At 42.3% G+C, this 21,564-nt stretch overlaps 1 protein-coding gene across 4 annotated transcripts in view; it reads left to right on the forward strand.

Annotated features, from left to right (window-relative positions):
* The window catches only part of ANO4 (anoctamin 4), a 439,919-nt gene extending 419,976 nt beyond the window's left edge, over window positions 1-19,943 (forward strand). For all 4 annotated transcript variants that reach the window (XM_055118276.1, XM_055118277.1, XM_055118278.1 and 1 more), the window contains 3 exons: window positions 11,014-11,119; window positions 14,590-14,785; window positions 19,160-19,943. In XM_055118276.1, the coding sequence (XP_054974251.1) occupies window positions 11,014-11,119; window positions 14,590-14,781 (298 nt within the window). In that variant the 3' untranslated portion in view covers window positions 14,782-14,785; window positions 19,160-19,943. The remainder of the gene's footprint in view (window positions 1-11,013; window positions 11,120-14,589; window positions 14,786-19,159) is intronic.
* The last annotated feature ends 1,621 nt before the right edge of the window (window positions 19,944-21,564 follow it).

Consider the following 21,564-nt stretch of genomic DNA (forward strand, 5'->3'; position numbering starts at 1 on the left):
AAATGGCATCTCTTCTTTCGAAGGTAAGAGATAGAGTACAGGGCTTAAGGCACTTGTCTTGCATGCAGCCAACCACGGTTTGATCCTCAGTACAATATGAGATTCCTCAGCACCTCCAGGAGTGATCCCTGAACATTACGTGGCCAAAAGAAAACCGAAGAAACACTTTTTTATATGATATTTAAACACTTTGTGAATTTCCTTTGAGGGGAAGGCAGCATGAGGGTGAGACCCAGCTAGCTCGGGTTAGATCTATGCTCAGGGGCTACTTCCAGGTATGCTCATGGCTTCATGTGGTGACAGGGATCAAGCTGGACTCAGCCACATACAAAACAATTGCTTGAACCTCTGTACTATCCTTCAGCCCTCTACCATGACATTCAATGGTCTCTCTGTAACAAGAACCTGAGGAAGATCATGTGGAGACCAAAACCCTTCGACATGGTGACCCTGGTAATTATGCACTCTCATATTAGCTAAGAGGCGGCTGAGGACTAGAGATGATGACTTGATGTGTCTAAAGAGACAAAGTGGGGCTGGAGCCATAGCACAGCAGGTAGGGCATTTGCCTTTCATGTGGCAGACCCGGGTTCGATTCCCAGCACCCCATATGGTCCCCCAAGCACCGCCAGGAGTAATTCCTGAGTGCAGAACCAGGAGTATCCCTTGAGCATTGACAGGTGTGACCCACCCACCCCCACAAAAAAAAAAAGACAAAGCAAGAACTAGAGGCAGAATCCAGGGTTCTCAGCTTCCAACACAGTGTTCTTTGGGTTGCTTTGCTACAAGTGGGACCCACGCTTTCTAAGTCCCACACACTGCACTGGTCTGGAAAGAATTTACTGAGTAGAGACATAATAGTGAAACTTCAAGCATCGTTCTTTCTGATCTTAAAGAATAATGCCTAGGGAAACTAATTTTCAGATTTTTGCAAACAAAAACCAGGTGATACTTGTTCCTCTTAATTATTAACTGCAAAATTTTCTATACCTTTGCCCATTCTCTTTTCTTTCCCTGCGATTGTTCCCTGGAGACGGGCTTCAGCATGGACGCTACTGAACTTCAGTTTTGACTACTCAGTCCTGGCTCGAATCTAAAGCACAACAGACCCGTTGGCCCACCTGAACCAATGCCATTCTATATGCTTGCCACATGGTGGGTGCCAGGTGGAACATGACATGTGGAAGGTGCCATGGGGAGAGTAGAGACATAAAAAATGCCCAGTGACCTGAGCACAGGCAGAAGAGCAAGAGAGCCAAAGAACATCTAGGAGTCTCTATTCTTGTGCCATGACAAACCTTCTTCACCCCCATTTATTTATTTATTTATTTGCATTTAAGGCATAATTGATTTTTATTGAAAAGCCAGCAGGCACATCAAACATTTCCACAAACCACAAGGATGTTAAAATTTACCCTGTTTAGATAATAGTGTAGCTTTATTTATCTTTTCTTTTTTTTCCTTTTTTTTTATTAATGAGTCACCATGAGGGTGCAGTTACAGAGTTTCATGCCTGTGTTACAGTTATACAACACTTGAATACCCATCCATCCACCAGTGCCCATTCTCCTCTACCGATGGCCCCAGGGTCCCTCCCCCACCCCCATGTTGTCTCCCCTGCCCCACGACAGGGAATTCCTTATTGTTCTCTCTCTCCTTTTGGGTGTTAAGGTTTGCAATGGAGATACTGGGTGGCTATCATGTTCAATCTATAGTCTGCTTTCAACCCGCCTCTCCCATCCCGAGTGGATCCTCCACTACACTTTAGTTGGAGTTCCCTTCTCTATTTGAGCTGCCCTCTCCCCCAGCATGTGAGGTCAGCTTCCAAGCCGTGGAGCAGGCCTCCTGGTACTTATTGCTACTATTCTTGGATGTTAGTCTCCCATTCTGTTGTTTTATATTCCGCAAATGAGTGCAATTTTTCTGTGTCTGTCTCTTTCTTTCTGACTCATTTCACTTAGCATAATACTTTCCATGTTGATCCACTTTACCCCTCATTTAAACACCCACCAGTGTCCCCCTGACTGTCAGGCTCTCGTCAGAGATCCTATTCCCCGTCCCATGAAATGGAACAAGTAGATCAAGAGTTGGAAATTGGTTTATTTGGGTTTTTGTTTTTGTTTTTGTTTTTTGCTTTGGGGGATAAACCTGGCAATGCTCAGGGGTTACTTCTGGCTCTGCACTCAGGAATTACTCCTGGTGGTACTCAAGGAACCATATGAGATGCCAGGGATTGTCAGCTGCGTGCAAGACAAATGCCCTAACCTCCAGGCTATCGTTCCAGTCGTAAGTTGAAAATTGTTTGACTGTAATCCAGTCGCCTTCCTGCTAGGGTCTGGTGGAGAAATCGCTGTCAGGCAGTATCAATGGTGCTTTCTTCAGGAGAAGTTCCATGCACACCTCTAGACTGTTTCATATTTATAATTATTTAGTAAACTTTGTTAACGACTTATAAGATTTCAAGTGTGAAATGACTCAAAATAAACTAACAAATGTTGTTTGGAGCTTAAACACGAGCAATAGTTTGAAAAATAAGATAAAATGTAGCCTTTCTTCTCTTGCTTCTTTACACAATTCTTTCTGCTTGTCCCCCATAGTAAAATGAGAATATTCCAGATTGTTAATGTGAGTTGCGTTCTTTATATGTTAATTGTGTTACATGAAACTTCCCTAAAGAAAATTGTTTTAGATTTTAATGAAAACTAAATTGCCATATTTAGAAAGATGAAGGAACTATTTGCAGTCACATTGCAGAGTTAATTCTCCCACTGAAAACATCTAAGCATGTACATATTCTTTTAAAACAACTTTTTTAAAATTCAAACAACAACAAAAGAGACCTGGAAAGAAAATCTGATGTATTAAAGGCCAAACCAAATAAAGGCTGAGATTCCAATTAGGGATGTAACAAGGGTATGAATGGACCTCTCACTAACACACAGAAGTCTCTATCTACGTATAATCAGAAAGAAACATTTCATAGATGAGCATCTTTTACCCAATGAAGCTAGAAAAGTGTACACTATACAGAAAAGGCTGAGATGATGTCTGGCAAAGCAAAATCAGGAGTAAACTCACAATTCCTGATTTCTTGAAGAACAAAGGGCTTGAACCCCACATGTGGCACCTCAGTTTCTTAAGCTCTGAGCCCCCAAAACATCTGACTTTAAAATTCAGGTGGGCTAGCTTTCATAAGAACTGCAAAGCAGTAGTGAACTGAGAAAATATTGGTAAAGAGTCCAAGAACTTAGCAGAGGCAGCTGACCAAATAACTCAAGTCTTTCTGTGAAACAGGCCCACGTGCTTATTGAAAGCTTTAGGCCAAGAGAAAAGTTCTAATTTAACATACATCTGAAAACCTACTGAAACAGTCACCAAAGGTCTTTCCAGCTGGTAATAGCTCTTTCTGGGCTGGAGCAATAGCACAGCAGTTGGGCGTTTGCCTTTCACGCAGCCGACCCGAGTTCGATTCCTCCGCCCCTCTCGGAGAGCCCAGCAAGCTACCAAGAGTACGGAGCCCACTTGGCAGAGCCTGGCAAGCTACCCGTGAGTATTTGATATGCCAAAAACAGTAACAATAAGTCTCTCAATGAGAGACATTACTGGTGCCCGCTCGAACAAATTGATGAGCAACGGGATGACAGGGACAGTGACAGTAGCTCTTTATGCTCTCCCTAACTCCATGTTGCTGGAAGGGAATTGGGGCTCACAATTGTGCTCCAGTTTTTGTAGCCACCGCTCAGGGAATCAAACTTGATTACCTATTACTAATGTCTAGAGAGTCTCAGAGGTCTGTTGCAAAAGGAAAAAAAAAATAGTTCTTCAGTCATACAATGTTCCAATACCCATCCCTTCACCAGTGTGCATTTGCCACCACCAATGTTCCCACTTTCCCTCCCATCACCACACTGCCAACTATGTATCTCATGGTGATTCAATTTAAAAAGTTAATAATGATAATAATGTCATCAGGAAAACAAAGAAACAAAGTTCTTTGTAGCACTATCGTCCTGTTGTTCACCCATTTGCTCGAGCGGGCACCAGTTACATCTCCATTGCGAGACTTGTTATTTTTTTTTAATAATTTTAAATTTTTCTTTTCTTTTTTTTTTAAATTTTATTGAATCACCGTGAGGTAGTTATAAGCTTTCATGTTTGGGTTACAATCACACAATGATCAAACACCCATCCTCCACCAGTGCTGTTTTTGGCATATCAAATATGCCACGGGTAGCTTGCCAGGCTCTGCCATGTGGGCGGGATACACTGAGTAGCTTTCTGGGCTCTCCGAGAGGGACAGAGGAATCAAACCCGGGTTGGCCGAGTGCTAGGCAAATGCCCTACCCGCTGTGCTATCGTTCCAGTCCAGCTATCCCCATAATATAGAACCACAGGCTGAAACACATACCCGTTCTTCCTACAAAGCAGATCTATTACCTTTTTAGCTGGTGCTCTTTGGGACAGACTTCTAATTAAACACACATGTTAGGGTGACCTATAGTCTATGCCAGAAATAGGAACAAAAGTTTGGATCTTCATGCTCTCATTCTCCGTCTCAGCCCAGGTGACCAGGTCTGAGAAAGGAGCTTGTGTTAAAGTTTGGTGCCACCATTTTTGTTGTGGGTCCAAAGGACACATCCTTTGCAGCCTGGCCTTAAAAATCAGGGGGCCTTATTCTGCACTGACTCAGCTCAATGGTAGCAAACAAAAATATAATCCTTAACAGCCTAAGCCTCACTGAAAAGGGAGCAAAAGATGTGCCCTTATTCTAGTCTTCCCCTAGAAGAGATGCTTTAAAGCTGCGGTGTTAGCATTAGCTTCTGGATAACCTGAATCTGCATACCGTTTGAGATCTTCTGCCTCTGGACATTGGTCTTGAGGCAGCCTCAGTTACTATGAGCTACTTCTAATAAGTAGGATGCTTAGACCATCACAGAAGTTAGAGAGATAAGTAAAGAACAGGGCAGGGATTAAATGATAAAATTTACCTGCTAGATAAGGTCAATCCTGCAAGTCTGGGAAAGTGACTCACCTGATATAGAGTACAAAGTAGCAGCCATAAATATATTCAGAAGAACATACTCAGGATAATATTTTCAGGGGAGCTCAGGAGAACAATCTGATCAAAGAATTTCAACAAAGAAAAAATGTAAGAAAGCAATGAATAGATATTATATATCTGAAGAATGCAAAACCAGAACTGGAAAAAAAAGATGCAATAGGATTAGATTTTGTGGAAGGATCAGTGAACTTGAAGACAGAGCAGTAGAACTCAGCAGTGAAATTAAATGAACAAGAAAAGAAGAGATATTTAGATTATTATTGGAAAACATCAAGTGAAGCAACATTATAGGGACCAAAATATTATATAACCATGGGAAGAAAACAGGTATCTATATCCAGGAAGCCCATATAGTTCTGAAAAAGTAATATAAGAGGTTTCATTCCAATAAATATTGTCAGATGTTAGAGAGAAGAATCTAAATGCAACAAGCGAATAAAGACATTACAAGGGACTCCCCCCTTCTCACCGCTTGCCAAGACTTCCTTCTACAAGAATCTTCGGCAGAATCTTTGCAGAGCGGAAAGGATGGTATGCTATATTCAGAGTACTGAGGCAGGGAGAAAGTCCTTTCAACCAAGAATACTCTACCTCATAGAGTTTTCTTCCAAAATTAATGCCTTCCCCAGACAGGAAAAAGCAGACAAGTTTATCATCACTAGTCTGAATTTGTAAGAGTACTAAAGAAGGACAGAAAAAGAACTCAAAGTGTTGAATGCATGCTTTGCATATAGGAGTTACCAAGGGAATAGTCATAAAAACTGCTTGGCATCAGGAAAAGAAAACTCTCAAAGTCAGTGTCCAAAGTTAGACCATAAAGTAGTGCATATGGCATTGCCACCTTTTTTGCAAAGAGCCTTTGTTGAACAGGATAGATTCTTGCTCTGTTGTTCAAGAACTTACATAGATATGGAATACTAAAAGAAAATTGGAAAACTGGTAAGTTTGTGAGTATAAATATAAACCTATGCCACTTAAGGCAACAGCTATCTGGTCCTACTTGGGACTCGTTCACAGTAATAATCAAAAATTAGCTCCCTGCAACACCACAGGTGAATATTGATAGTACAGTCTGCGAGAAATAAATAAGTCTCAGAGAACTACACACAGTATAATAACATTTCTAGAAAGTTTAGTCTGTTTCATAAAGTCTGATATTTAGAAAAATCAATATATATGTGAATATACACTATAGTATTAAGTTAGGATAAAGCAAAGGAATATGATAAAGAAACATAGAAGGACATAGAAGAGAAGATACAAGCATCTGATTGTATTTTAATACTGAAGTCATACGGTAGCTTTAGGAGTGCTCATTATGTTACTAAATAATTATAAAGATGAAAATTAGATAACATGAGTGGACCAATAATATTGTAAAAATTAAGACTTATGATTAGACCAATTTTGAGGGCACAAATAATGTTATATGAAAATGGGAAGGTTGAAGAGTAACAAGTACAACAGGCATAGAATAAAGTTATAGTAATCACTGTAACCAGTAATCTGGTTATGAGACTACATAAACATAAAATATAGGAAATGAAATATAATCATGAATTCAAAATATGTCATATGATCATTAAAGAGGAAATCACAAAATACCACATACAAGACAATTTAATTTATGGAGTGTTCAGAGCTTAGAGAAACCACATGAATAATTAAAGCATATTGCCAATATTCCCTAATATTTACTTAGATATTTTAAATACATACATTTGTATTTAAAATATATGTTGCTAAGGAAGAACAAAGGAATTAAATTTGTTGTCTGTAATTGCATGGGAAAAACATTTTTCTTGAATCTTGACTACATATGTCCTATAGAAATTATAGGACCATATATGCAAGTGCTCACAAGGTAGTTGGGTGGTCAGCACCCGTGTCTAGCATTTGCCTGACCGAGGTTCAATACTCAGCACCACAGGAATGTCCCCAGGGAATGCCTGGCATCACAAGGCCTGAATAGCACCAGATTCTTCGAATTGCTGATGAGCGAGCCCACACATCGCCTAATCTCACTTAGGAGGACCCCCCAAGAGGATTTTTATTGTTGTGATAGTTTCTTGGATGTGCATACATGTCATGTTTTCAAATTACATTCTTTGTCAACTGCTTTTATTTTATTAACTACAGTTCAATAATTTATGTTGTTTAAACAATGCATATTTGAAATCCTTTGCTAAAGAAATAAAATTAAAATTAAAAAAGGAAAGAAAAGTACACACAAATTTTAAATCCTGAATAAAACTCTCCTTTCTAAAATTTTATGCCTAATTATTGGACCAATGATAGGACTCTATTAAAAAAGAATATATATGTATATATATATATAAGTATGTGCATATATATGTATATGTGAGCTGTTATAGACTGTTACCTAATCCTTATCATCAGAGCAAATAGTTTAAAGGCACTAACAGATTCATTTTTAGTTTCAGAATCAGATACCATACAAATCACTTGACTGACAAAGTAATTATGATATATTCTGACTGTGTTTCACAGGCATCACTACTAGTTATAATGATTGTGGTGATAATAGTGACAGCTCCTACTTTGAAGTCCTTGATACTTTTCAAAGATGCGCTGCATAAAAATTATCCTGTCTCCTCAGTGCCAGTGATGGGGTTAGGTACTGTCTCATAGGGGAACCTGGATAGTCATTTTTTATTCAGACAAGAAAATTGGGTATGTCTCTAGAACAATTCTGTGGAGATTAACCAATATTCTTAGATCTTCCTACATTTCTGGGATTAACGAGAAAAAATTTGATTAAAAAACACCAAAAAATTTGTGATGAGAGAATAATGTTTCAGTGTCCCCACCTGTGGTGATAAAAATGGAATGGCAAGGAGAATGTGGAGCCTCCTGGAATTAAGTTCCAAGCAATAAGCATTTATGGGTATGATGCTGATTCAAAAGTTACAATCAGGCGAGATGTGACCCGGGTGGCCACACGTTTGTGCAGCCACTCTGCTGCTGATCAACCATGATCCGGAGGCCAGCTAGACTACTTTTAGTACCAGCAACTGCTTCCAGCAATTTCTTTAGACTGTGAACTAAGCCATAGCCCCATGCTGCCCCAGGAAGGGAAATGATGCCATTTCTAACATAAATCTCCCTGGACTTAATTACTAAAATACTAAGATACAGAAATCCTAAACTGCATGGCCTCACTTCATATCTCTTCATTCTCAGCAATGGAAAACTAATTATCAAATGCTTCCTTGTCAGCAGGGCTGTTTTTTGGGGGGAAACTCCAACAACAATAGTGAGTTTTGTGTTGAAATATGAAATGTAATCAAGGTAAAGAGAAAATGAAGTGAAATTTATCAGCTACGCAGGCGGGGGTGGGGGGTGAGGGGAGTGGGAGGTATACTGGGGTTTTTAGTGGTGGAATATGGGCAGTGGTGAAGGGACGGGTGTTCGAGCATTGTATAACTGAGACATAAGCCTGAAAACTTTGTAACTTTCCACATGGTGATTTAATAAAATAAATAAATTTATTTAAAAAAGGTTACAATTAGCATGCATTAGGAAGTGCTTCTTAGCCGCAAGTGGCATAAATCCAGTTTTAACTAACTTAGCAATTTATTAGCTCAGGATGGAAGAAATAGCTCAATGGGCAGGTGTTTTGCATGCAGAGGCCCAAGTTCAATTCCTGGCACTATGTAGTTCCTCAGGAATTATCAATAACAACTTCCGAGTACAGATCCAGGGGTAAACTCTAAGCACTACTGAATATGGCCCTAAAAAAAGAAATTAATTGGCCCAGATCATTGGGAGGTTGATAGGTTGATGATGACATGAGTGATGGCTGGACCCCACACTTCCAGCAACATCAAACATTGCCTTGTTTCTGTGGCTTTACTTGGCTCTGCTGGCTTCATTCTAAGCAGCTTCTTCCACACAGCATGTGATGATGGCTACCTCCTTTGATAGACTTAGTGACAGTTTGGGCAGAATTTCTGATAATGAGTGACACTGGTCAAGTGTGGTTCATCTTTTTTTTAAATTTTTTTTTATTTTAATGAATCACCGTGAGATACAGACTTACAAGTTTCATAATTACGTTTCAATCAAACAATGTTCGAGTACCCATCCCTCCACCAGTGTGCCCACTCTCCACCACCAATGTTCCCTTTATCCCTCCCGCCACCCCCACCCTTCCCACCCACTGCCTCTGTGGCAGGCACATTCCCTCCTACTCTCTCTCTCCTTTTGGGTGTTACTGTTTGCCGTATAGCTACTAAGTGGCCATCACGTTTGGTCCATAGTCTACTCTCAGCACGCATCTACCATCCCGAGCGGTCCCGCCAAAGGTGTGTGTGGTTCATCTCTTAAGCTAGACTGAATGGAGCCATTGAACCTGCCCAGTCCCCAGGGGTGAGTTCACGGAGGGAGAAAAAAGAGCTACTTTTTAAAAATTCCCATCCCCCATAAAAGAATATGAAGCAAATCAGAGACATGTCTTTTACGAAGATGTCTTTTACATGAATGGGAGAGATTTGAAGTTATGAAAGAGAACATGGTAGTGAAGTTAATCAAAAGACAGGTACAAGATGTACAGTGAGCCTCTGTTGGGGAACAGTTTTTGCCCCAGTGGTGCCCAGACAAGTTGTGCACTGGGTCCAGGCAGACGTGGGGTGCAGGATGATGGATGCACGGAGAAAACAACCTCTGGGAGCAGCTGATGGCTGTTCACTTTATTGCCAAATACACACAGCAAGGTCCAATCACATAAAGTTTAGCATTATTGGCCTGTTATTACCTTTCCAACTCTGCTTTGCCCTGGTCCAATCATAATCAAGGCTAGATGCTGCAGTTTTAGGATGACTTGCTATGCATATGTGACAATGTCTGTGTCTTGGGCTCAGGTAACTAGGAGGTCGAGTGGGGCTCAAGGCTGGACACCTGGTGCTGACACCCTGTTCTTGCCAACTTTGCCCAGATACTCCCTTCTGTGGAGCCTCCCTTCTCGGCCACTTTGCAGAGTCGGGTGTTATCTGCTTCAGTGCCCAGCGCCATGCTCCACCAGCCCCCACACAGGTGGGATTTAAAGAAACATTATAAGGAAAGAGGAAGTGGTGAAAGCTTGGAAACTGGCCTCACCTGCTGGGGGAAAAGGCAGCTCAGATGGAGAAGGGAACACCAAGTAGAGGATGTCGGGAGGACCCATTCGGGTTGAAAGATGCGAGCTGAAAGTAGACTGTAGCCCGAACATGAAGGCCACTCAATACCTCTACTGCAAACTACAACACCCAAAAAGAGCGAGAACAAAAGGGAATTCGCTGCCACAGAGGCAGGGTGGGGTGGTGGGGGATGGGGTGGTGGTGGTGAGAGGGATACTGGGATCATTGGTGGAGGAGAATGGGCACTGGTGGAGGGATCACTGTATGAGTGAAATCACTGTCACTGTCACTGTCATCCCATTGCTCATCGATTTGTTCGGGCAGGCACCAGTAATGTCTCTCATTGAGAGACTTATTGTTACTGTTTTTGGCATATCCAATACACACAGGTAGCTTGCCAGGCTCTGCCTCGCGGGCTCGATACTCTTGGTAGCTTGCCAGGCTCTCCAAGAGAGGTGGAGGAATCAAACATGGGTTGGCTGTGTGAAAGGCGAACGCCCAAATACTGTGCTATCGCTCCAGGCCTTGAGTGAAATGCAAACACAAAAGTTCATAAGTTTGTAACTGTACATCACAGTGGTTCGCTAATGAAAATTTTTTTTAAAGAGTAAGTGGTGAAAAATCCTGAGAACTGACCGACAAACCTGAGTTAATCAAGGTGTGAAGAGCAGCGGGTAACACACAGGTGGAGGGTGCAGTGTTAGAACACTGCCATAGAGCCCTGCCTTAACACTATTGTACATCACTGTGTCTAAAATTCAGAAGACAATTTGTAGACATGACATGTCACATTCTCCTCCCGTGTCTCTGCAGATACCGTGACTACCGTGACCCTCCGCATTCTCTGGTGCCCTACGGGTACACACTGCAGTTCTGGCATGTCCTCGCAGCGCGGCTGGCTTTTATCATTGTGTTTGAGGTAGGTTTGCTCAACCAGTTCTGAACTTTGAAAGAGTTCAAAAGTAGGTAATAATGAATAGTCAAAAGACTTTTTTCCCATGTGTCTATATCCCATTGCATTAGAGAAATATATTATGGACTCTCTTTTGTCTCCTTTTTCTTCTCCTGAAAGTACTTGTTTTCCAGGAAATAGATGGACGTGCATCAGTGAGCATCAATGGTCAAGGAAACAGTGGTCTGAAATGTAATATTCTAGGGCTATGGTTCTTAAGGGCTGGAGTGATAGCCTAGCGGGTAGGGCATTTGCCTTGCACATGGCCAACCCGGGTTTGATTCCCCCGTCCCTCTAGAGGTAGCCTGGCAAGCTACCGAGAGTATCACGCCCACATGGCAGAGCCTGGCAAACTCCCCGTGGCGTATTCGATATGCCAAAAACAGTAACAACAAATCTCACAATGGAGACATTACTGGTGCCTGATTGAGCAAATCCATGAACAATGGGATGAGAGTGCTACAGTGCTATGGTTCTTGAACTTCAGGGAAACTGTAGTTTCCTGTACCCACTCCCAGAGGCTCATGCTTCTCGTCTGCAGTTTGCCTTGCACGGCTTCCAGGGAGAATGTGGATGCAGGAAGAAATTGAAAGACCAGAGTTCAGAAAATTACACTACTAAAGGTTCTTACTTCTGATTGTGTGCTATAATGGCCTTATATTTGAGCACACAAATAGGGGTTTATTTTTTTTTATGAAAGGGGGGCTCAGGAGCTGGAAAGTGGGTAAGGCAGTTGCCTTGAAATTAGCCCACCCGGCTTTATTCCTGGCACTCTCTGTAGTTCCCAGAGCATCAGAGCATTAGTATACTGGTCATATGGCTGAGTGATATAACCACTCAGGAGTGATACGTGAGTATAACGCAGGGAGTAACACCTGAGCACCACCAGGTGTGACCCCCAAATAAACAAAAAAACTAAAGAAAGTATAGCCTGCCTAGTAATTGCTTATATTTTGTGTCAATAAAAGTTCATGGTCTGTTATCTTTTACTTTAAGAATAATGGCCAGTTTTTATTTGGAAGCCTGCCTCATGAGCGGAGGGGAGAAGACAGCTGGAATAGTGAAGGGATCACTAAGAAAATGATGGTTGAAGGAATCGGTCGGGATGGGAGATGTGTGCTGAAAGTGGATAGTGAGCCAAACATGATGACCTTCTCAGTATCTGCATTGCAAACCATAATGCCCAAAAGTAGAGAGAGAGTATGGGGAATATTGTCTGCATGGAGGCAGAGGGAGGCTGGGAAAGGGGGATATACCCGGGATATTGGTGGTGGGGAATGTGCACCGGTGGAGGGATGGGTGTTTGATCATGTATGATTGTAACTCAAACATGACAGCTTGTAACTATCTCACAGTGATTCAATAAATAAGTAGATAGATAGATAGATAGATAGATTGATAGATAGATAGATAGATAGATAGATAGATAGATAGATAGATAGATAGATAAGAAAAATGACCAGGCCAGTTTTTTTTTAAAAAAAGGATTGCTTTTCTATTACTGTAATCATAAAATGGAAATGATTTTATCTGGTACATATTTGAGTGCCACATTAAAACAAATCAGGACAACCTCTTGGCTTGTTCTAGAAGGTATTTTTACACCTCTTTGAGACTATTTTATGTATGTTCTTTAATTGACTCTGGAGAATCAAAAGAAACAATGCCAATTGCTCTTTTCTGAGAAATGAGCTTATCAGTTCCTCATTAAAGATTTTTATGGCCTTTTATAAAAATTATCAGTGCCTCCAAAAACATCAGACAAAAGATAAACATGGCTGTAGTAAGTTGTTATTTGGCATATTAAATTGAACTCTACTTCTTTCGGCCTTTTTAAAAGAACTATTTTAAAACATTGGAATATATCTATATTTCTGTGCTTCTTAATAGGACTACATACTATCCATGACTTACCAAATATACTGTTTCCGATAAAATTAAGACTACCTTAGAGTGCTCAGTAAACTAGAATTGAATTGCCATATAATCCAGACCCTTTGGCATCTATCCCAAGGAATAAAAAGACTCTCTCAAAAGGACATATTATTCATTACTGCAATCAGTGCAGTAGCTGAGATATGAAATCAACCTAGGTGTCCAAAAACAAATAAATGGATTATGAAGACGTGTGTGTGTGTGTGTGTGTGTGTGTGTGTGTGTGTGTGTGTACAATGGAATACTATGCAGCTGCAATGAAATCATGCCACTTCTGCAACCTGGTTGAAACTGAAAGATATCATGTTGAGTGAAGTAAGACAAAAGAAAGGCAAACTTTATTTGTATTTTAATTATTTGTATTTTATTTTAGTTATATAAAAACATTTTTATATAACTACTTACAAAGAAAGATAAACAGGATGATCTCACTAATCTGTGGAATATAAAATACTGGATTAGGATATGAAGTAAAAGGGGATGCTTAAATTACCCTTGACCCCAGCATCTAGATATTAGAAGGAGAGAGAGGGAAAGAAATCAAGGCGGGAAGAAGAGAATAGGAAGTAATGGGTGAACCAGGCATCAGGGCTTCAGTTATTCTGGTGATACGGATGAGTGGGATAGCCATATGTCCAAAACACAGACTCAACAAAATTGAAAACACGAGATGTAGGCTTGTTGTGCCCGAGTTTCAGGTACCCACTCACTTGCGGTGAGACCAGGTACACACACGATAACACAAAAGCAAAGGAACTTTATTGCTAGCTTGAGCTAGGGTCCCAGTCTCATCCAACGCAGTGGAGTCTTGACTCGGACCCTGACTCCAATTCACAAGCAGTTTATATAGGGTTCAGTTAAGAAGCAGTTTATATAGGGTTCATTAGAATAGTAATGACCTTTAAATTGACGTCTTATATTAGTCACTTAAATGCACAAAAGTGACAATGATGCTAGAGTTCCAACTATTTTAAATTTTAAATTAAGGATTTTTATACAACTACTTACAGAAAATAAATGTTCCTGAAATGTCCATTTTTCTCCATCTACCTCTTATGCTCAACGTTTATAAGACATCTGGAAAGAAATCTACAAATTATTTCTTCAAACTTGTTTCTAAATTTTCACAGTACTCATTTTATAGATCAACAAACAGGCTTGGTGATATCCTACAGATAGGTCCTTAGCAAAAGCTGCAGGTCTTGTGTTCAGACCTGATTTTCTCATTCCCCAGTGACTATTCTGTCTCTCTCTCTCATTTTTCCCTACTATTCCATTGCTTTCCTTTTCCTGAATCCTCTTCCCATTGCCCAGGTGCTGTCATCCTCACCTGGGCCTGTGGCCTTTCCTCACTCAGGCCTTCTCTGGCCTCATCTCACTTCCCCGACTCCCCAGAGGCTCTACCTCCCGGAGCCAGAGGCCTCTTGAACCCGTTCCCAGAACTCTTCTTGGCTGAACCTTGTTGGTCTGTAACCCTGTGATCTTTTCCTCTGTGTCCCTAGCACCTTGTGTTTTGCATCAAGCACCTCATTTCCTATCTGATCCCGGACCTCCCAAAAGACCTAAGGGATCGAATGAGAAGAGAGAAGTACTTGATTCAGGAGATGATGTACGAGGCCGAACTGGAGCGTCTCCAGAAGGAGCGGAAAGAGAGGAAGAAGAATGGAAAAGCACATCACAACGAATGGCCCTGACCGGGTAGGCAAGGGGTATGTGTGAGTTGTGTGTGTGTGTGTTTGTGTGTGTGTGTGTGTGTGCGCACGTGTGCATATGTGCTGCATGCATGTGTGCTATGTACCAACTCCTTGGAATTCAGGAGTACTGTCTGCTCCCTGAATCGAATATCATTATGGTTCATCATAGGTCAGTGAATGGGTACAGCATAAACCCCTCTACATGGAAAACACACAGCAACTATTGGCCCAAACAAGACATTCTTCTCTCTGCCCTGGCCCCAGTGACATCACCAAAACCACGGGTTCTCACCTGGCAGGGGTCTCACCTCTCAGCACAGCTTACAATGAGATCGCTGCCTCTTGTACCCACCACAGCACGTGCAGATGGTCCCTTCCTTGGGGCACAACTCAAGTGGATTCCTGCCCTGATTGGTCCTATGGTTCATTAGAATATTAAGTCCCTAGCCCTGGATATGATTTTTAGTATGAAATGGAGAGGTGGTATGGAGCAGAGAGATAGTACAGCAGATAGGGGGGTGTTTGTCTTGTATAGAGTCACCTGGGTTTGGTCCCTGGCTTCCTGTATGGGCCCTCCAAGCATTGCCAGGAGTGATCCTGAGTGGAGAAACAGGAGTAAACTCTGAGTACTGCTGCGTGTGACCCCAAACAAAAATTAATAATAATAATAATAATAATAATAATAATAATAAAATGAAGGTTGGGTATGCACCAGGAAAGTAGGTCAGTGAAAAGCACTTGGCTTACATATGTGAGGCCTTGGGTTCAACCTCTGGTACCACAAACAAGAAATAAATAAATATAAATTGTAGGGGAAGTCAGTCCGTCTTGGCACAAGTGGGCTTTGTCCAGTTTCTTCTGTGGAAGCCTACAGAGGCACTCTGTCCCTCTCAGATCCGCTGCTGAAGGACTGTGACAGCCTCTCCCTCTGACGTGGTCCAGCGCAGCATGCTGGGGGGTGTGGGCCAGACAGGGGTGGTCAGTGTCTCGCTGCTCTCATCAGTGTCTCGCCCCTGAGGTCACTCTAGGCCTGTGCTGGCGAGGTTCTGCTTTAAAGGATCAGAATGAACGCCTTAGGCACTCCCAGCAGCAGCTTGCCTCTGCCTTTGATTACAAGTGGAACTTGATTGGGCCTGGGGAGATAGATAGTACAGCAGGGAGGGTGCCAGCTTTGCACACAGAGCAAGCCCTGAGTATCTCCAGGTGTGACTCTGAGGGTGCCCCCCCCATCAAAAAAATAAATAAAGGGAAACAAATATAACTTTTTTTTTGCTTTTTGGGTCACAACCAGCTATGCTCAGGGGTTACTCCTGACTCTGCACTCAATAATTACTCCTGGCAGTGATGGGGTACCACATGGGATGCCGGGGATTGAACCTGGGTCGGCCAAGTGCAAGGCAAACGCCTTACCTGCTGTGCTGTTGCTCCAGTCCCAACAAATACAACTTGATCTTCCCTTTACACTCAACTCCTGCAACTCTGCCTCTGGCCTGTTAGCTGAGTGTGCCTACGTGGTCTCATGGTCTCAGAAACAGACCTTCCTCTCTCCTCTGCTCTGGCCTGGAGCATCCCTTTCTATGCCCAGGGCCGCCTGGCCCTGCTCTATGATCCAAGTCTCCTGTTCCGCTCAACCAAGGTGCAGCCCCGTGTCTCACTCAGCTCACTCACTCAGTGTTTGCTCCTAGCACATTCCTGTCAGGCTATGTGCTGTTCGTGTTCATTGTTGTGTTTATTTTTAGTTTCTTTTCCAGGGGGACTCCCAAGCAAAGTTCAGGGTGCTCGATGGGGGGAAGGGTGGGGGATTGCTCTCCCCACCCCCCGCAAATATTCAAATATTCAACCAACCACCAAGTGGCTCAATGCTAGGGCCTTAAGTGCAGGGCTGCTTAGGTGCGAGAGACCCCACAGTGCAAGGGACCACCAGGGCCATACTCAGAGGTGCTCCGGGAACCACATGTTACCAAAAATCATACCTGGGTCAGGCCATGCCCTAACCTCTGTATAGTCTCCCAGGCCCCTCATGCCACATATTTTATGATTTCCCCATATTTCCTCATAAATCCTTTGCAAGTCACTCCTAATTTTTTGTATTTGGGCCACATGCAGCAGAAGTTGGGAGCTACTCCCCACTTGAGTGTCTCTTGCTGGTGGTACTCAAGGGAACAATACAGTGCTGAGCGCTGGCCTGAACCCAGCAATTTAAGCTACCTCCCCTAGCCTCAGGGGCCACTCCTAAACATTTCCCTTTAATGTGTGAATACTATTGGTTTGCAGAGTACTGATTTATATTGCTAATTTACAGTCTTCAAATATTTACCAGGCTTCCTTGCACAACCACGAGTACCTAGAACAAAGCTTCTATGGAATTTCATCCTTCACTGCATAGCTAGCAGTGCTGAGTTTTGACAACCACTAAATATATATTTAATTCATAAAAATTGGAAGGATCAAGGTTTAAAATGCTGTAACAAAGTTCCCCCACATTCAAACACATCACATCAGGAAGTTCTGAAACCTTCTCTCAGGCCAATTGATTACTAGAGGTGTGTCCTTGAACAGGCCACTTCATTTTTCTGTAGCTGTTTCCTCAGAAATGATTAACTGAGAACTGGATAGATAGTACAGTGGATTAGGGTGCTTACCTTGCACACAGCGAACCCAGACTTGATTCCTAGCACATCCCATATACCATATACTCGAAAACCTCACCTTGATGATCCCCGAGCACAGAGCCAGGATTAGCCCTGAACACTGCTGGGTGTGGCCCAAAATAAATTATCAATTTAACTTTAAAATGATTATCTGAGCTTTCCGTTTTTCCTACTGAGTCTAATGATATTCAAGCAGTCTTTTACCTTCTTTGATCTTTGTGTCTCCTGTACACTAAGAGTTCAAGATGCTTTTTAAAAATTTGATCTCCAAAAGGAAACTGAAGCTAGGAAGCAAAAATATGTTTTTCACTTTTCATATCAGTTCAGAGATCAGTTATCTGCAGAGATGTTTATTGTTAAATTAGTGTAGCTCAGGGGATTGTGAGGAGTTAGTTATGGAGGAAGTTACTGGGGTTCAAGATTACAAGGATAAAATTGACCTCAAAAGGTTGAACACTGTTCCTGCCCTCAGTTCTACAGTAGTTTTTGGCTTTACTCATGGCAAGAAATGCTTGCTAAGTTTTTTCTATTTTTTGGACCATACCTGGCAGTGCTCAAGGCTTGCTCCTGGCTCTGCACTCAGGAATCACTCCTGGCAGGGCTTAAGGGACCATATGTGGTGCTGGGGATCAAACCTGGGTCAACCATGTGCAAGGCAGGTGCCCTACCCGCTGTCCCATTGCTGGGGCACCAAGATATGTTTGCTACTTAATAGTAATGCCATTTCTCAGAGCTGATATTGGGCCATGTGACTTTAGGGAAATTCTTCACTTTTGTCAGCCTGCCTACTTGGCAGAACTAAATGCAGCTTAAGTAAGGTGATACGTGTCAGATAATCAGAAAACCTTAACATGGTTAAAAACTGTGTTTCTTAACCCTTTTTCTAAACATGGCCACTCCTGACCTTAATGCCTTCCTGTGATTTCCCCTGTCCTACTAGTTGGCCTCAAGTCTAGTACCACATCCCCACTTTTGCCTGATTTTTCCCTTGGCCCCTTGAAGTATCCTGGGGGCCCCTGGAGAGCCAAACAGCCCCTGCTGAGAAAGATGCTCTAGAATAGCAGGTCAGAAAGGTGTTGCTGTGACACGGGGTGTCACACACTGTGATAATAATGCTTTGAAAGTCTAGCCACCTCTAGCCTCTTGGGGTTCTATAAACCCCAAGGCACTAACTTGGTCACCCATACTGATGGTTGCTGGCCAGTGGGCAGCCTCTGGAGGAGAAGGGCAGCCTTCCCTTCCCTTGGCTATCGAGGGACATGGGAGGGGGGGAGCATGGGAGGGTCATATCCTGTAGTTATGCTCACGCTCAATGGGTTTTAGAACCCCAGAGATGATATACTTTTGAACTTGGGGTCACACGGAGTATGTGAGGTATTTCCGGGGTATTGAGCTTGGGGCCTTAGTCTTGTAAGGCAGGTGAGCCATCCATGGTGCCCAGAGAGTGCATGTCTCATTTTGACTGAAAGCATACTATTTGTCAGTCTCTATACCCACCAGCCTTGACAGGGGTCCCTTGCCTCAGTTGCCTCTCTGGCTCCATCTGCTCTTCCGTCTGTAAAGTGGACATCATCATGCAGACACAAAACAGATACCATGCCTGACTCGGTCCTGAGTGACACTTTCTTTGCATGCCTTTGGTTCACGCTTCAGAGACACCATTTGCAGATTGTGTTCCTCACAGTTGCCATGTCACCTTAGGGTTTTAATGCTTTTTCTCTTTCCAGGTAATAGTTCATTTCCAGGCCAAGGACCTGGATTCTGTTTACTTCTCCCAGCTGTGCAAAAGCACATCCGAGTGAATGACTCCAGTGCAACCGCAGTGCATGCCGCAGACCTCAGCAGCAGTGGGGGCTCGCGCCCGACGGCCACTGCCTGGGAAGCCACACGGCTGTGAAGTCACGTTGCAGTGTAGCACACACTTGCTCTCACCCGTAGATCATCCCTGACCAAGCAAGCATGCACGTCATGGGCAGTTACATTCTCAAGTTTTTAAAACCAAGGGGAAATTGTATACTGGGCCTGTTTTTCAGCCTGTTTGCTACCTTTTTTGCATTCTATCCCATGTGAATTTTACAGATACTGGACTATTGGAAAAAAAATAAATAAAAGGGTATTTGGACACCTGGATACACATTCCTAGAATGTCCTCATATGGTCCTAATTCCACGTCACCAAATGACACAAACAAGACCCTGTTTACAACTTTTTCTTTCCATTTTTTTTAATTTCCAAATCTTTCTGAGGAGATTATTCTATATGAAGTATCTATAGCTGTGTATGGCCATAGATGTATTTCTGTGTGTACATATGTATAGTCATGTATTCTTACATATGTACATACAAATACAGAGGTATATAAAGTACATAGAAATTCCTTACTTGTAAATAGCCAAAAGGTACTGACACGAATGATGAATTTTCACATTTAAATAGTCATCAACATGAAGCCATGTTTAATGCTTGTATAATGTGATGCAATAAAATTTAAAATAAATTTATGCACATGGAATATTTTCAGCCGAGTCTTCTAAAATTGTTATATTTTATTTTCCTGGAGTAAGAGGAATCATAGTAGAGTGGGATAATTAAAAAAGAGATCTGTCTCTCCCAGATAACCATGAAAAATCACTTCCCCATACAGAGACTACTTTGGTCCTTCACACCCATCCCTCCATCTTTCATGCTCTCTTCTCAGATTACCAAGCAAACTAACTCCATGTCACACAGTCCAAAGTTGAGAGTAGGGGGTGTAAATTGAGTTGATTTTCATATATTGATTTTCAATGCTTGATTATTTGGGGGAGTGGGGAGGTAGAAAGTCACACCTGGTGATACTCAGGGATTACTCCTGACTCTGTAGTCAAGAATTGTTCCTATCAGTACTTGGGGATCATATGGGATGCTGGGTATTAAACCCAGATAGCCACATGTAAGGCAAATTCCCTACCTGCAGTACTATTGCTCCAGCCCTTTAATTTTTTTGAGATACATTTCTTATATAAAGTGTTATTTGAGCGATAGCACAGCGGTTGGGCATTCGCCTTTCACTCGGCTGACCCAAGTTCGATTCCTCCGCCCCTCTCGGAGAGCCCGGCAAGCTACCGAGAGTATTGAGCCCGAGCGGCAGAGCCTGGCAAGCTACCCGTGCGTATTGTATATGCCAAAAAACAGTAACAATAAGTCTCTCAATGAGAAACGTTATTGGTGCCCGCTCAAAACAAATCGATGAGCAACGGGATGACAGTGACAGTGACAATGAACATATTTTGAAAGCAAAAGAAAAATAATCAGTAAATATAATGATGAAATTTGTTGAGGAAATATGAACTATAACCTGTGATACTTTGGGTTACCCTGTCTACAAGTATATTCTGCTGATCCTAGAAAGGGGTTGTATGTCTAGGGGCAGTAGGAGGAAGGGTTTTGTAAGCAACTGTTGCTCTTGGGTGGTTATAGAAATGTCCCTAAAACAATGTTACCTTTTCTCCTCCTGTTACTATGTCCAACTCTCACTCACATGGCTTTGACTTCATCTGAGCCAAATGGTTCCTTAAGAGCTTAGACATTCCCTTTAATGGGAATGGTGCATCAGAATGCCCAGTGGGCAGATTCAGCCTTCCACGTCCAGTACTCCCACTGGCATGAGGTGGGGAGTAAAATGCCCAGTTTAGCAGAGCTTAAACTAAAAAAAATGCACTCTCCAGGAATTGAAAGCAAGAGTTAATCAAGTTTTCTTTTCAAATTGTCTAAAAAACCTTTAACATATTTTACACCAGCTCCTGGTGAGAGGAATAACCACGGAATGTAACAAGATGAAATATTAAGAAATGTTCCCAAGAGACAACCTGTTGTCCTGACCCAGATTTCTAACCTTCGCTGGCTCAGCCTGGAGCTCCACTCCAAGTTTTTGGATTTGACTCATCCATAGTTGTTCTTCTACTCCGTGGGGCAGGAGACTAATAGTTTAATGCCTATTGTCAAGTGTTTAATCCTTCACACCAAAATGCATTTGTCTCATAGCATGCAATTGACCTTTAATTCATTTTCCTATAAATGCATAAGGATATGAAAGAGCAAGTGTAAGACTCAGCTTCACAGAACCTTCTGTTCTAGGGAAGAGATCAAAGCT

The sequence above is a fragment of the Sorex araneus genome, chromosome 10 (assembly GCF_027595985.1).
Source record: "Sorex araneus isolate mSorAra2 chromosome 10, mSorAra2.pri, whole genome shotgun sequence".
Classification (NCBI taxonomy): domain Eukaryota; kingdom Metazoa; phylum Chordata; class Mammalia; order Eulipotyphla; family Soricidae; genus Sorex; species Sorex araneus.